Genomic DNA, 14,237 nt, shown 5'->3' with positions numbered 1-14,237 from the left:
GCACACACACACACACACACACACACACACACACACACACACACACACACACACACACACACACACACACACACACACACACACACACACACATATATATATAGCTATATAAATAAATATATATATATAGACTATCGATGACAAATCAAGTTTGACATTAGAGGTCAAAGGGGGATTGGCAGCCTCATATTCACTGATACAGTACAGCATAATGTTGCTGCTGGCAAACGTAACCAAGATAAACATCCAAAATACTCACTACTGCTAGAATAAATTATCAAGAGAGCAGATCTAATACTAAAAAAAAAAAACCTCTATATCCTCTGAGATCCTCCCAACACGTAGTTTTCAAATTGCGTTATTAGCAAAAGTGCTCCTTCAATAGAAACTGAGGCTGGATGTGGCTCAGCTCACACAGGCTCGCATGCACATTCACCACTGAGCATATGGAAGCATATGGAAGGAGCCCGGCGGCTGGCAGGAGGTGCTGATCTTCTGATCCCCAGCCCTGCCAAGCCCAGCCATGCTAGACAACCCGACCACCGCCAAACTAGACCAGAGCAGACCGGACCAGTTAGCACTCTGGGCTCTCTGAGGCCCACCTATCTCTCCAGCCGTCATATTCAGAGCTTCATCCACCTGAGGTAAGCCCCGGCCGCTCAGTGCCAGGAGGCTCTGCGGGGGGGCGGGCCCATGCCGATGGACACGGTCATGGACATGAGGAGAGGAAAAAGTTGGCGCCTGTGACCTCGTCTTTTAGTGTGTCAGATGCCACACATGCACACACACCCATGCTTTTTCTGTTTTTGCTTACAATCCACCTTCAGTCAGTTCATAAACAGGACAATAAACTGAAAATATAACAATGTATGAGGACCACCTGATAATAAAATAGTTTGTTAAAAACATAAAAACTTGTACACGCATTTGACCTGTAATTTAGTCATTAAGCATGAATCAAACTTAAACCTCCATCCTAAGTTGACGAAAGAATAAAAAAAGCCAAGATATCAGAATTTGAACTACAATGCAAATGAAAACAGCTGACATGGCTTTTTCTTTCTTTAATGACTTTTTGAAATCACTCCTTCCTCCCATCCCCTCTTTTCAGTCCCCTTATTCTTCCTCCTTTTTGCCCGCTATCTCGTTCTTTTCCAACTTCTCCGCTCCTTATCCCAACTATATGGAGGCTTTTACATTCGTAAATTGCCGAGCTAGCCGTTCTGCAGCTCAGCCACCCGGGGCGTTAAATCATCCAGCTGGTAGGCCAGCCGCAGAAGCCGCTTTCTACCTATTGCTCCATCTTCACTATATGACATTTTGTGAATGGTTGGGGAAAATCAATCCAGCCAGTACAGGATGTTCATAATAAGTGGTGAGTAACTGCCGCATGATTCATGGCCATCCTCCTCAGAGAGCTGCCCTATTCCTGCTCAATGGAGCTGCTTTCACTCTTTCTTCTGCCGCTCGTTCCCTACTCTCTCTCCCTCTCCTCTTTCCCTCTCTGTGCCGCTGGAGGGACAGGCTAGTGCTGGGGATAATCTGTGTGATTCTCACAGTGGGAACTGGTCAGTCCCATTGAGCATGACCAGAGCTGAGACACTAAGATAAACCTCATCTGAGGATCAGTGGTGCTCGGTAGAAGGGGGCAGTAGGTAGTGGCTGAAAGAGAAAATGCTCAAATGATCAGTGGGGCTCAAGAGTTAGCATCATTGAAATAGCATTATGATGCATTGTTTATGTGATGATGTGATGAAAATTCACCAAAAGAGAGCAGCATGTTACACCTACAAGAAAGCCTAAATAAACGGTGTATTCAACACAGAGACAAAGACACATCAGACGCACACACACACACACACACACACACACACACACACACACACACAAACACACACACAAGGACACACACACACAAGGACATACAGATAATATAGGAGTGGGATTGAATTAAAGAGAAAATGAAGCGATATGAAGCAAGAACAAAAATAACTTGTTCTAATGCGCCGGAGCAAGCAATAACTAACAAACAGAACAACCTTGAGAAAAGATGAGAGAAATAAAATCATGGAGAGAAATGAACGGAGAATAGGGGCTAGCATAGCTCTAATTAAGGCTGCAGTGTAAAAGGCAGTATCTGTTTGGTTTTGTTTGTTTTATCTTTACTTTTCATCAAACTTATTCAGCACTTTATGAACATATTGCAAATGATATGCCCAACTTTGATCCTGCTTCAATGGCAAACAATAAAAGAGAAAAACGCAATAACAGGGGAAGATTAAATCAGGGAAGGAACAGGGTCAGAATAAAAGCTCCTGAGATTCGGTTTTAAATGTAAGTGTGTCTGTAAAGCTATTATACAATGTAAAGTGCTCGTCTGTTGAGGGTGTGAGAAAGAAAATAAATCAGAAATAAGCAATTAGTAGTGAATGATGTTCCCAGTGAATGTTGTCCATCTCTGCCAAATGGAAACAGCCTTAAAAATAGAGGTAATCGTTGTTAAGTGCAAACCATCTAAATAAGGGTTGTGTATGTGGAAGCATTTCTCCAAAAGTCAGTCACTGAAGCTCAAATCAATACTTGAAAACGGACCATTTTGAAGAAAATACCGCTGAGTGTGGACTAACACAGTTACAGTAATAACTCTTAATAAACAAAGAAGTAGAATTAACACCCTGGGTTGTATCCTCCACCAATCAGTGGGGTTGGGATGTTATCCATGTCAGTGGCAGCAATGTATTGTTTTATCCTGTTAGACAATGGTGTGACTGGCTTAGTTGGGGTATCAATTATTCAGTACTACAGTTATACAAATATATTTCAAAAGTATGAAAAATGGAAGCACATATTTTAATATCTTCGCCGTATTTTATCATTTTACGAAACGGAACATACTGGAAACTGTAGATCCTGCTCAACAGGATGTATTTACCAGGGAGTCGGTGAGGTAATCAGGTAAACGGAGTGATACGAAGCAAGACGAAAAGAGACGAAGAGGGACGGCGGGAACCGAAGAGAGACGGCGGGAAATGGAGAGAGACGAAGATATACGAAGACAGGCGGCGGGAGACGAAAAGAGACGGCAATTGAAGTAAAGTGACAGACAAACATTGAGAATTTAGAAATAGTTAGATAGATTTAGAGTTTTGAAGATTCAACTATGATGAAGAGAACTCTGAACGTGAATCAAGCTATAAGCTTGTTTTTTGACATGGAGGAGGAGCCTGTGATGTTGCCCTCTGTGTCGTAGTTCAGGGGTTCCCAACGGTCCGCGGAGGTGTTACTGCCGGGCCGCGAAATAGCTTTGAGTTTATCGTAATATTTGCAGAATTATAAATATATAAAAAAGATATATCATAATCTTTTTTTTTTTTTTCGCACATATACCAGTCATATTATTTCATCCAGTAGCCTAGTTAATCTTCCACCAGAAAACCGTTGAAAATGGCTTTTATGATGTTCCGAGGGATTCGGCGGCTCAGCCTGGTCTCATCCTCNTCTTGTTATCCTTACCTTGTGCTCTCTCTGTCCAGTATCCGTCTGCCTACTCCTCTGCCTGCCATGTCCAGCCACCAACCCCTCGTCTGTGTTCCTCCGTGCTTCCACGCACACCAGCTCAAGCCTGTCAACTCTCACCAGCTCTGGATCCCCGGCTCCCCTCGCCAGTGTTTCGCCCGTGCTTCCACGCACACCAGCTCCAACCGGTAAACTCTCGCCAGCTCGGAATCCTCGGCTCACCTCGCCAGCGTACATCCGTGCATCTCCGCACCTCCGCTGGTGAAAACCCTGGCCCTGGATTAACCCTTTGGCCGTTTTCGCATACTTTTGATTTGTCTTACTAAACCCCATTAAGAAATGTTTGGCATGTCAATGTTTGGTATCTTTTTGAGGACAACCTCACCTATATAACCTGATAGTTATTTCTTCATTTTTGAGATACTATATGAACATTTTGGAACAAAAATCACAAAAAAACATAAAAACAGATTTTGAAAATGATATTATTTTTCATATAGGTAACACAAACATACACAACAAAACCATTTGAAAGCTGGAAATAGATGCATGGGATGTCACTATGATAATGTGAAAGTTTGATTGAGGTAGCATGAACCTATATACAAATGTTATGAACAAATAACAGGTGTATCCATAGGCTTTTTTCCCCCATTTCTCAAGACACAGTAGGCACAACAAAACATTTAAAAGCTTAAATAATGTACATGGGATTTCATTCTGATAAGGCAAAAGTGTTATTANGCAGTTTCTGTCAACTATGATAGGGGTTCCCAACCTTTGTTGTGCCAAGGTTAAAATTGACAACCGGTCCTTGATTTTTTTTTTTAATGGATCTGCCGGTCCTTGGCACAACAAAGGTTGGGAACCCCTATCATAGTTGACAGAAACTGCTTTGACGCGTGGCACAGATAAAGACAGAAAAAAAAAATTGTGTACATAATGTATATATATACATATTTGTATTATATTTATGATAACACTTTTGCCTTATCAGAATGAAATTCCATGTACATTATTTAAGCTTTTAAATGTTTTGTTGTGCCTACTGTGTCACTGTTGACAGAACTTGAGAAATGAGGAAAAAACGCCTATGGATACACCTGTTATTTGTTCATAAAATGTGTATATAGGTTCATGCTACCTCAATCAAACGTTCACATCATCATAGTGACATCCCATGTATATATTTCCAGCTTTCAAATTGTTTTGTTGTGCATGTTTGTGTTACCTATATAAAAAATAACATAATTTTCAAAATCCGTTTTTACGTTTTTTGGTGATTTTGGATCCAAAATGTTCATATATTATCTCAAAATGAAAAAAATTAACTATCAGGATATATAGGTGAGGTTGTCCTTAAAAAAAAGATACCAAACATTGATATGCCAAACATTTCTTAATGGGCTTTAGTAAGACAAATCAAAAGTATGCGAAAACTGACAAATTAGCCCAGGACCCAGGCCCTATTTGACAAAAATTCCACCAAGCCATGAAAGTTGGATGGATTTTTGGAAGGCCTGGATCAGTTTTGGGACATTTGTAAATGTGTTCCATGTCACAACAATCTCTCTCCCATCATCTAATAGAGGTGAAAATTGCCCCAAAACAATACATAATAATTGAACAGATAAAAATAAAAATGTATATGCCCAAAGAAAATGCCTAAGATTAAATATTGGTAAATGTATTATGTAAAATTATGACTCAAATGGGCAATGTTTCTAGATTTCCAGATATTTTTCAGGGATGTTCCGGATTATTTTCTTAACAAGTAGCTGTTCACTGCTACGTTTTATACTTTGAGTTGACCTCATATAAAGAGACCTGAGACAGGATACAAACAGAGATAATAGTGCTAGATTATTCATGAATAAAAGAATACACTTGATTCATAGATGTCATGTGTATTAGCCTGCTGTCCAACAATGATGATGATCAAAGTCCACTCACCATGAGATGCATAGAGAGAGTTGTTCACCATGGACTGACCATTCACTGGACCCATCAGACCAGAGGAGCTGTCGAATGAGCGATTGGGTGACACCCCAAGTTGATCCTAAAACAGAGAGGAAACAAATACCGAATATCAGAAAAAACATTATACAGACAGACAGATAATGGACACAACATTGTTTTAAAGTAAGCAAATGCAGCCACGTAAAAATGTGTTGATAAAATGTTTAATAGTTTAGGAAAAATAAATTTCTGTTCAACCCCACGAAGGCTCTAAAGACATTGCACTTCCTTCAACACCAAAAACATTTTTAATGTATTTATTTTGACTCAAATTACAAAGATTTTACGCAAATAAAAAACATCTGCCTTGTAAATATCCAACCGCTTCTGTATATCATCCGTTAATCTGTTTTAGAACCTCATACGTTAAAACATAAAAACACAAGTTCAAGCCTATATTGACTTGATGACATCATCACTTCCATAGCAACAGAAGCCATAATACAAGAGTTTTCACAAGCTTTTTATTTTATATGAATCTTTATTAATGTTTGATGTAATTTGCATTCAAATGGCCAGAAAAGTAGCTGAGTGCTCTGTAGCAGTCCATTGCAACTCAATCAGATGTTGAGTATGTAGAAAGAAAGAGAAGAAGAGGGAGACACTAGAGAGACAGCGGAGGATCAAGGTGAGAGAGGGGAGCTTATTTCCCATGGCCTTCAGGCTTGTAACTGTCTTTACCAGGGCTTCCTGTGTGTGTGGCAGTGACACTCACACTGACACCCCCCCCCCCCCCCCTCTTAGTCCCCTGTAATAATGTGTCCCTTTGTGCGTTTATTATTTCTTTAGGAATTGAATTTGCATGTCTGTGTCTCCTGTGTGGAAACTAGTCATTAACATGAATGCATATGTATGGCGTTCTGGTTGTGTTTCTCTGTTTAGACTCAAACAGGAGAAGACATGACAGCGCTGTGTGCGCGTAATAAATCCTTTCTGTCATCTTCCTCTTGATCCCCCACCGAGCGCCAGCCCCTGCTCCCTAATTTCAAGCCCAGGCTTCATCACTCTTCAGAGTGTCAGAGGTCCTGTGGACCCCCTCCCCTCCCCCACTGTCTCCCAGTACACATCCCATTAGCTGGTGGCATAGTGCAATCAGATTGATCTTGAAAAAGATAAGGTTTATTTTCAATGAAGATATTATTGAGGCAAAACGTAGTTTCTAGTTACAGTAAAATGTTAGGAACAATTCTACAAAACATAAAACTGAATCTGGTTTTATGTTAGAGTGCTCTTTTCCCATAAATAATCAGAATATATTATTTATAGTTTATTATATTTGTTTTGTGGCAGTTTTTCCATTTTGGAATGAAATAAAAAATACAAAGAGAAAATTAAAATAAAATATGTAAAAAGAAACACAATAAGTCAAAATAAAAGATTGCAATTAGAGAATGGAGTTGTTGTCTGTGCTGTCACAATTGAGTGTGTCTTTAATCTGCAAACCAAATGTACCTTTGTGTGAAAATAAATAACCTGAATATATAAAGTGGTATGTACGTTATAAAAAATATATTATTGATGAAATTCAGATTCATGCTTGAAATGTACATTTTAACAAGGTATTAATCCTAAGTGTTATTAGTATTGCACAGTCGAATAATTGCAGGTTATGCAGACTACTGTAAGTATTGTTGGTGTTGAACAGTTTATTATGGTGGAGTAAGTCTAATGTCTCAGAGTGCTTGAAGGTAAGGAAGGAGTTAAGGAGTTGAATTACATGTCAAAAGTTAAGTATAAAGTCTTATATTTATAGAAAAATGTTTTCATGTCAAGGATGTTAAAGTATATTTTCAGAATGAGAGATCAACTAAATCTAAATAGCTGAATATGTGATGTGATGTATTGATCACTGGGAAACTATTTACAAATGTGCATTATCAAGCCATTAGTGTGTATCAAGCAATGTAGGTATAGTGACAGTGCCACAGCGAGCAGCTTCAGGTTCAGGAACCTCTGCTGAGCCATGCTTATTTAGCTTGGAGATATGGGGTATTTGGGCAGTTAGTGAACAAAGAGAGCAGCTGCATAATGAAGTGAGAGATTAGAGAAAGAGAGTTGGCTGGAGATGAATACAGTATGAAGAACTGAGTGAGAGACAGGGCAAAGGACATAGAGAAGAAAAAAGGAGAGTAGAGTGGTCCACTTCTGAAATGTTAAAAGCATCAATACTGAAGCCAAAAAAAAGCCTTTTAAAAAGGTACAGTCTCTTACAGTATATCTGCATTTGTTTGCCTCTCTTTTTATCCTTTCTTTTCCTCTCTTAACATGGATGCTACTCTACGATGTTGCTAACAGCTTTCACCATCAAGCTACTGACAGGGGATGCCCTGCAAGCACACCACTTCACATGTAGCAATGCACATGGGCACAATTATCTGAAAGTAATCCTGTTTATTACAAATGCATTGCAATCAATCTTAATGACAGTTTATCATTTTTGAAAGAAGCTGTAGATCGTGGGGCTATTGAACTATTTAGTTAAAAACATTGTTAAGATACATGTTACATTTACCTTAATTTTCGGACTATAAACCGCGCCTTTTTCCCCATTTTTCGACACTGCGGCTTATATAACGGTGCGGCTAATCTATGGATTTTTACAGCTAACGGCCACCACCTTTAACTCTATGGGCTCTATGGCCGGTCCGCGGACCCCCACCTTTAAGCGGCGGGTTCCAGCAGGAAAAGCTGGAGGCCGGAAAAGAGTGAGACAGGTAGCGCGCAAAAGTAAAAGTGGAACCGAGAGTGGTATGCAGCTGCTGCGGCTTATATTCAGGTGCGCCTTATAGTCCGAAAATTACGGTAATTTTTTTTATTCAATTGTTTCGTAATTTGTATTGGACATTTTACTTTAGTTTTTTTAAATATGATATATTATGAATATTATACATTTGAAAAAAAGTTATTCTTACACCAATGTATTGTGTTTACATAAATATTTAATTGATTGTGTATATTATTATTATTTTTGTTTTATTCTTAAATGGATCAACTGTCAAGAAACCCAATTTCCTGGGAGATAAAACATTCAGATTCAGATTTTCAGCTAAATACTGGTACTTTTTTATTGTGTGTTTTTATTTGTGTGTACCTACAGTATGTGTCTGTTTGTTGTGCTTATGTGCAAATATTTTAAGCAGGCACTGTATGTATCTTTTTTCCCACTACAAGCAGGCCATGCAGAGGCCGGCCGTTTACACTTGAACCTACAACCCAGCTTTGTGTGTGCAAAGGTTTGTACAAATATTCTACAGAGCCATGTAAAAGGCACCAGCTGAAAAGCAGCCGAGGTGAAAAGCGCCTTTCCTCTACTAGAAAAAAGATACAGTGAAGAACACTCAGTCACACACAAAGAAGCACACAGACACAATCTGAATAGCTGGAGTGTAAATGATCTTTTGCTGCTGCTGCTGCTGCTGCTGGTAAGAGCAGGGTGACTCGTGTCAAGTATGTGAAGAATGGATGGAAGGGCTAAAAAGTCAGAGGCAGTAGACTGCAAGAAAGAAAGATGCTTTCAGTAGTCAGAGCCAGAAGAGGGGATAGGAGATCCAGAGGGAAGATAGAAGAGACATGCATGTTTGTTTTCGTCTTAGTTAAGCAACAGTGGCAAGCATGGGCTCTCATTGTCACAGCAGGGGTCCTAACCTAGATTCTGGATGTTTTGACAATATAAAAAGAGAAACCAAAGTCTATTAAGAACACTTTTTAATGCAGTTTGTGTTCTACTATCCATTTTAAGTCTTCCAAATACAAATGTTATTTTTGTTTAGTACTTTGTGTTTTTACATGTTATGACATTCACCAGAGCAAAGTGAAAATGAACATTTCAGTAAAGGCCTTTTGTAAGGCTGCTCTTGTATTCATGTTACACCCCTGAGTCAATGTGTCATTAGTTTAAGTGTGTGTGGTTGTGTGTGTACCTTCAGAGCCCTCAGCACCACCAGTTGGATCATCCCTCTAACGTTTCCCTCCTGTGACATAGAGCGGCGGAGCGTCTCCATGGCCACGTGATTGGAGCGCCCTAGCAACGACTCTCCGTTTACTGCCATCATCTGGTCGTTGACGTGCAGACGACCATCCTGTAAATCACACACATCAGGCGGATTAAACAAAGTCTGCATTCTCAGTTAACTGGAATGTAGAACTATGCATTTTATGAAGGTCTGTGCATCTGTCTATTGGTAATAACCATGTACATGTTTGTCCTTTACCAAGGCTCAGTTTGTTTGTCTGTCGACAAAATAATGGAAAAACTAGAGACCCTATTTTCATGAAACTTAGGAGAAGGGTACATAAACTAGATTTTTGGAGCAGATCACAATCAAGGGTGGATAAATATATGATTGTTCACTTTGGTGATATGTACCAAATTTGGAGACTGGGCCAGAGTTGCCTGCATTTGCATCTCAAGCAAACATGGAGGTGGCTGAGCCAAAACGGCTACGGCTAACAGTGCTAATGGTGCTAACAAGGGTGATTGACATAAAAGTGCTAGCAACACTGCTGACAAAGCTAACCTAGGAGGGGGCCATACCAACATAACATACATGACATGACTTAAATAACGGCACCAACCAACAACACAAACAGACACACACAAACACACACAGACACACACAGACAGAGACTAGCATCAGCTCCGTCTGTCTGACTTCCCTTGTGTAGTATTTATGCCTCTACAGAGAACCTGTTTCCATCTATTCTTGACCGTCTGCACACACATACTAAACACTGTGAACCCAAACATGCATGTGAGTGCATGTGTCTGTCTGTCTCTCTGCTGTCCACGACATATCAAGTGTGTCCTGGTGAGTAAGAGGTCAAAGGTTAACCGAACAGGAGCACAAGGCAGGAGACGCAGAGACAGCTGTGGTGTCCCCAGAAGACTGTCTCATGAATAATAAGTTCTCTTGACGCTACTTGTCAGTTTATATACTGTTACAGTTTTTGTTGATTGAGGAGGTGAACTCTCTTATACGCCTTTCCCATTGATATTCATTCCATTCGAGCACCGTGCTATAATAACTGTTGGGTCCTTGTTGGTTTGACTTGGAAACCTCCTAAGAACTGGTTTGCTTATCCTCCACACGATAGGCAAAGTTCCTCTATACTTACGAAGTTAGAATAGATTGCAATCACAACTTCTCCACCAACTTTCTACTCTTTGTCGAACTCGCCACAAACTGTTGCTGCTCACTTAAATGCATCAACATCTTCTTACGTAAGCCACCAACATGTACTGGCCTGGGTAAATGTCAATCAAAAACACGCAAACCTGGTTTATAATATGGTTTCGGCTCAGAACCGGACACGGAAACACACTCTTTGGACTCTCTAATGACACTCTTTTGACTCCCTTTGGAAAAAACGTTGCTTTTTTTACCATACGCTTGTCAAAAACACTAACTTCAGGTAAGTCTTACATGTTTCCCAAATGTAACAATGATTACATTCCAGGACACAGGTTGTCTTTGTTTGTTGCTTACCTTGTATGCTGCCCCTCCATGTATAATGGATTTGATGAATATTCCCAGGTCCTCTCCGGTCTCCCTGGACTTGTTTCCTTTGAGGCTGATGCCCAGGCCTGCCGAGCCGGTGTCATTAAGAGGCACCTCAAACATGAGCTGCTCCTTACCGCTCTCCGGAAGAAAGCCAGTCACACGGGACAACTCGTCCTTCTGGGAGCGAGGGGGAGAGTAATGGAGGTAGAAAGGGAGAGACATCGATTAGGAAGAGGGAACGGTGGAAACAGGGTGAGGAGACAGAGGTCAGCTCATTGCGCGAGAATTGTCTCCAAAAGCTAAACTAAAAGCTTTTCCATTTGAGAGAAACCATCACAAGGAGCTTTTCAGCTAAATTCAGAGTGAAAAATTGCAGCAAGAGTCTATTTTCGAAGGAGAGAGAAAAAAGCCATTTGGACTGTCTGCTTTTATTACCACATGTTTTCTTCTTTTAGCTCGGCAATATCAATAAGATGACCTGTGCATTTTCAAGAGGTAATTGGAGAATACGGCAAACACAGAGAGCCAGAGAGACACAAAAGTACTGCGAGCAGAGGGAATATGGAGAATAAAGAAAGATTGGACAACAGACAGAGAATAAAAGACAGGCTTTCTAGATAAAAATGTATTTTATAAACCCATATAGATGGTGGAAGACACCATATCATCAACAAGGGAGTATGGCAGTAATGACTACGTCTGAGAGAAAGTCAGAAAAAAAGAACACAAGTGCATCCCGCCAGATGAAAGTGTGTGTTTGAAGCATTCGATGGTTAAGTGGATGGTACTGTTGCACTACACATGGATTTTACTTTCTTAAGATGTTTGCAAGTATTCATCAAAACACTATTTGAAAAACTCAACAAATGTATGCTTATTTGTGAAGCCTTAGATTTCAACAATATTAAAATAGTTCAGTCGCCATTCTGAAATATAAGCTAGTCTTACCATTAAAACAAAGAATAATAACTAAATGGTGCACCAGAAAGAAAGAAACAGCAATGAAAGAAGCTTTGCATGATAAAAATATACCTTGTTGTTATAAAAAATAATCGCAAGAATGTTTTAGATTTTGACCATCCCTGGAGACAGATTGTCACTTATAACGGTTTGCTAAGATCGAGATGGATTGTACCTTTTTAAAATGTAATGACAGGTATTAATTGAAAACACTGAGCACTCAAAAAGCATGCCTTTCTGTAAAACCTTGGATTTCAACCGTTAAACAATAGTTTGGTTAGGAAGAATTTATCATATGTTGACCATCCACAGAGGCAGAACGTGCATTTGATTATATATGCTAAATAGCAAATGATTTATGGAAATCTAACGAATTGACTGGAGAATGTGTAGAAGGCAATGCATATGTATTGGACTAAAGTGTGTCCTTTCTATGATCAAGAATATCCAATACTGGATGATGTAATACATTACATACATTAACTTAAAGGGGACCTATCATGCAAAATGCACTTTTTGATGTATTTTATACATAAATATGTGTCCCCGGTGTGTCAGGGAACTCACGCAGCGTCAGAAAATAAAACCCTCTCTCTTTTCCTCCGTACCCACATCTCTAAAAACGGGGGTACTTACGGCAGTATTTAGTTTAGACCAGGCCTATTCAAATGGCGGCCCGCGGGCCAGATGCGACCCAGAACCAACTCCCGAGTGGCCCAGCCTCCCACGGCCAAATTTCTACACTAGTTAGACCCTCCAGAAAAACGCGATTTTGCGATCGCAGAATTTACCGCATAATCAGCAAAATGGCACAGATTTTTAAAAGGCCGCATATTTATCAAAAGACCGCATAATCCCCGCATTTTACCACACAAGTTGAGAGAACAAAAACAGTTAAACTTGTCTTGACGTGACGTCATCAGCTCGCGCATCACAGCAGTAAACAACACTGTATAGAAGAACGTGTGGAGTCACACGATAGATAAAACACCCAAGATGGAAAGAATCTAATCCATACTCAATTTACCGACGAACCATTTCTACTAAGACCGGGCAAAAAAGTGGGGGAAACTATTCTGCACCCGTGCAACTGTGTTTTGGAGCATAAAGAGAAATCGACGGGGTGACGAACCCACTGGATTCATTCAAACATCTCGAAAAATGCTTTCTGCTGCTGCGACAGAAAGCCAAACGACTCACGCTCACCGAGCCAATCATCCTCCAAAAACCCGCGTTTCGAGGCTACAAGAACGAAAGTGAGTAGCCTACAAGATTGAAGCTGGTCAGATAATTAACGAGTAAATGAAAACAGAATGAGGCGGAGAAGTGTGTTGTGTGTGGGGGGGGTGTGTGTGTCGTGTGTTGTGTGTGACATTAATATAGCCCAATTGCTTTTGACAATAAATAAACATTTGAATTTGTTAATTGAAATAGTAAAGGGGTTTTAACGTTAGTGGCAGGTTGTCGTGTGAGAGAGGAAAAATCAAAGGACAGCCCAATGATTATTTTTTTTTTATTCTTTTCCCCGCTTATTTAGCATATTTCGCAAACTTCCACACTTTTCACCGCATAAAATACATAAAAACCCCACATGTTTCAATCGCATTTCAAGGTTTTAGCCCCGCATAACTCAAGGGATTTTTTGCCCGGTTTTTTCTGGAGGTCTAACTAGCTACAGAACATCGCACGCCGACACTCGCCTGTTGCCGAGAAACCACCAAACCACAATGCAGCGCATTTTTCTTGAAAGTGCATCTTAGTGGTGCTGTATCGGTCGGGTCCTCGCCACTGATAGCAACTCTTAAAACATGTCTCTTCAACTCTGAAAGCGTTAAACAGAGACAAAACAGGCTTGATCTTGCATGAGCAGATGCGCGCATTCGAGTCAAGCGACCTTTTCGCGCCGAGCTTGAAGGGTCGGAATGACTGCATTTTCCGACGCTTCCAACAAACACATCACAATCCCCGGCACAAATCACGGATGACCTTCATTGCGAAGGTTGAAGAGAACTTTGCCGGTCGATTGGACTTGCTCTGCCCACAGGAGGTGATGGGCTCTTGCCATAACCCCTTCACTGTTGGCGAATAGAGGGGGACGTTAATCCACCAAAGCAAAAACGGTGGTCCCCTCCCATCTGACGATTGGACACCCTCTACACTGGACTCCTTGACATTGCGGGTCATCGTAACATCCAACCAATACACATGTGAATCAAGCTTTTCACACATGAACTCAGAATA

General features: G+C 40.4%; 1 protein-coding gene across 1 annotated transcript in view; it reads right to left on the bottom strand.

Annotated features, from left to right (window-relative positions):
* The window catches only part of LOC104965382 (partitioning defective 3 homolog B-like), a 19,489-nt gene extending 8,231 nt beyond the window's left edge, over window positions 1–11,258 (bottom strand). Inside the window, exons 1-3 of the mRNA XM_010794338.1 lie at window positions 11,022–11,258; window positions 9,456–9,614; window positions 5,470–5,575 (exon numbers count right to left, since the gene is read on the bottom strand). Of these exons, the coding sequence (XP_010792640.1) occupies window positions 5,470–5,575; window positions 9,456–9,614; window positions 11,022–11,258 (502 nt within the window). The remainder of the gene's footprint in view (window positions 1–5,469; window positions 5,576–9,455; window positions 9,615–11,021) is intronic.
* Between the last annotated feature and the right edge of the window lie 2,979 nt (window positions 11,259–14,237).

The sequence above is a fragment of the Notothenia coriiceps genome, unplaced genomic scaffold, assembly GCF_000735185.1.
Source record: "Notothenia coriiceps isolate Sejong01 unplaced genomic scaffold, NC01 NC01_scaffold00037244, whole genome shotgun sequence".
Lineage (NCBI taxonomy): Eukaryota > Metazoa > Chordata > Actinopteri > Perciformes > Nototheniidae > Notothenia > Notothenia coriiceps.
This window is presented reverse-complemented; position numbering and strand designations above follow the sequence as displayed.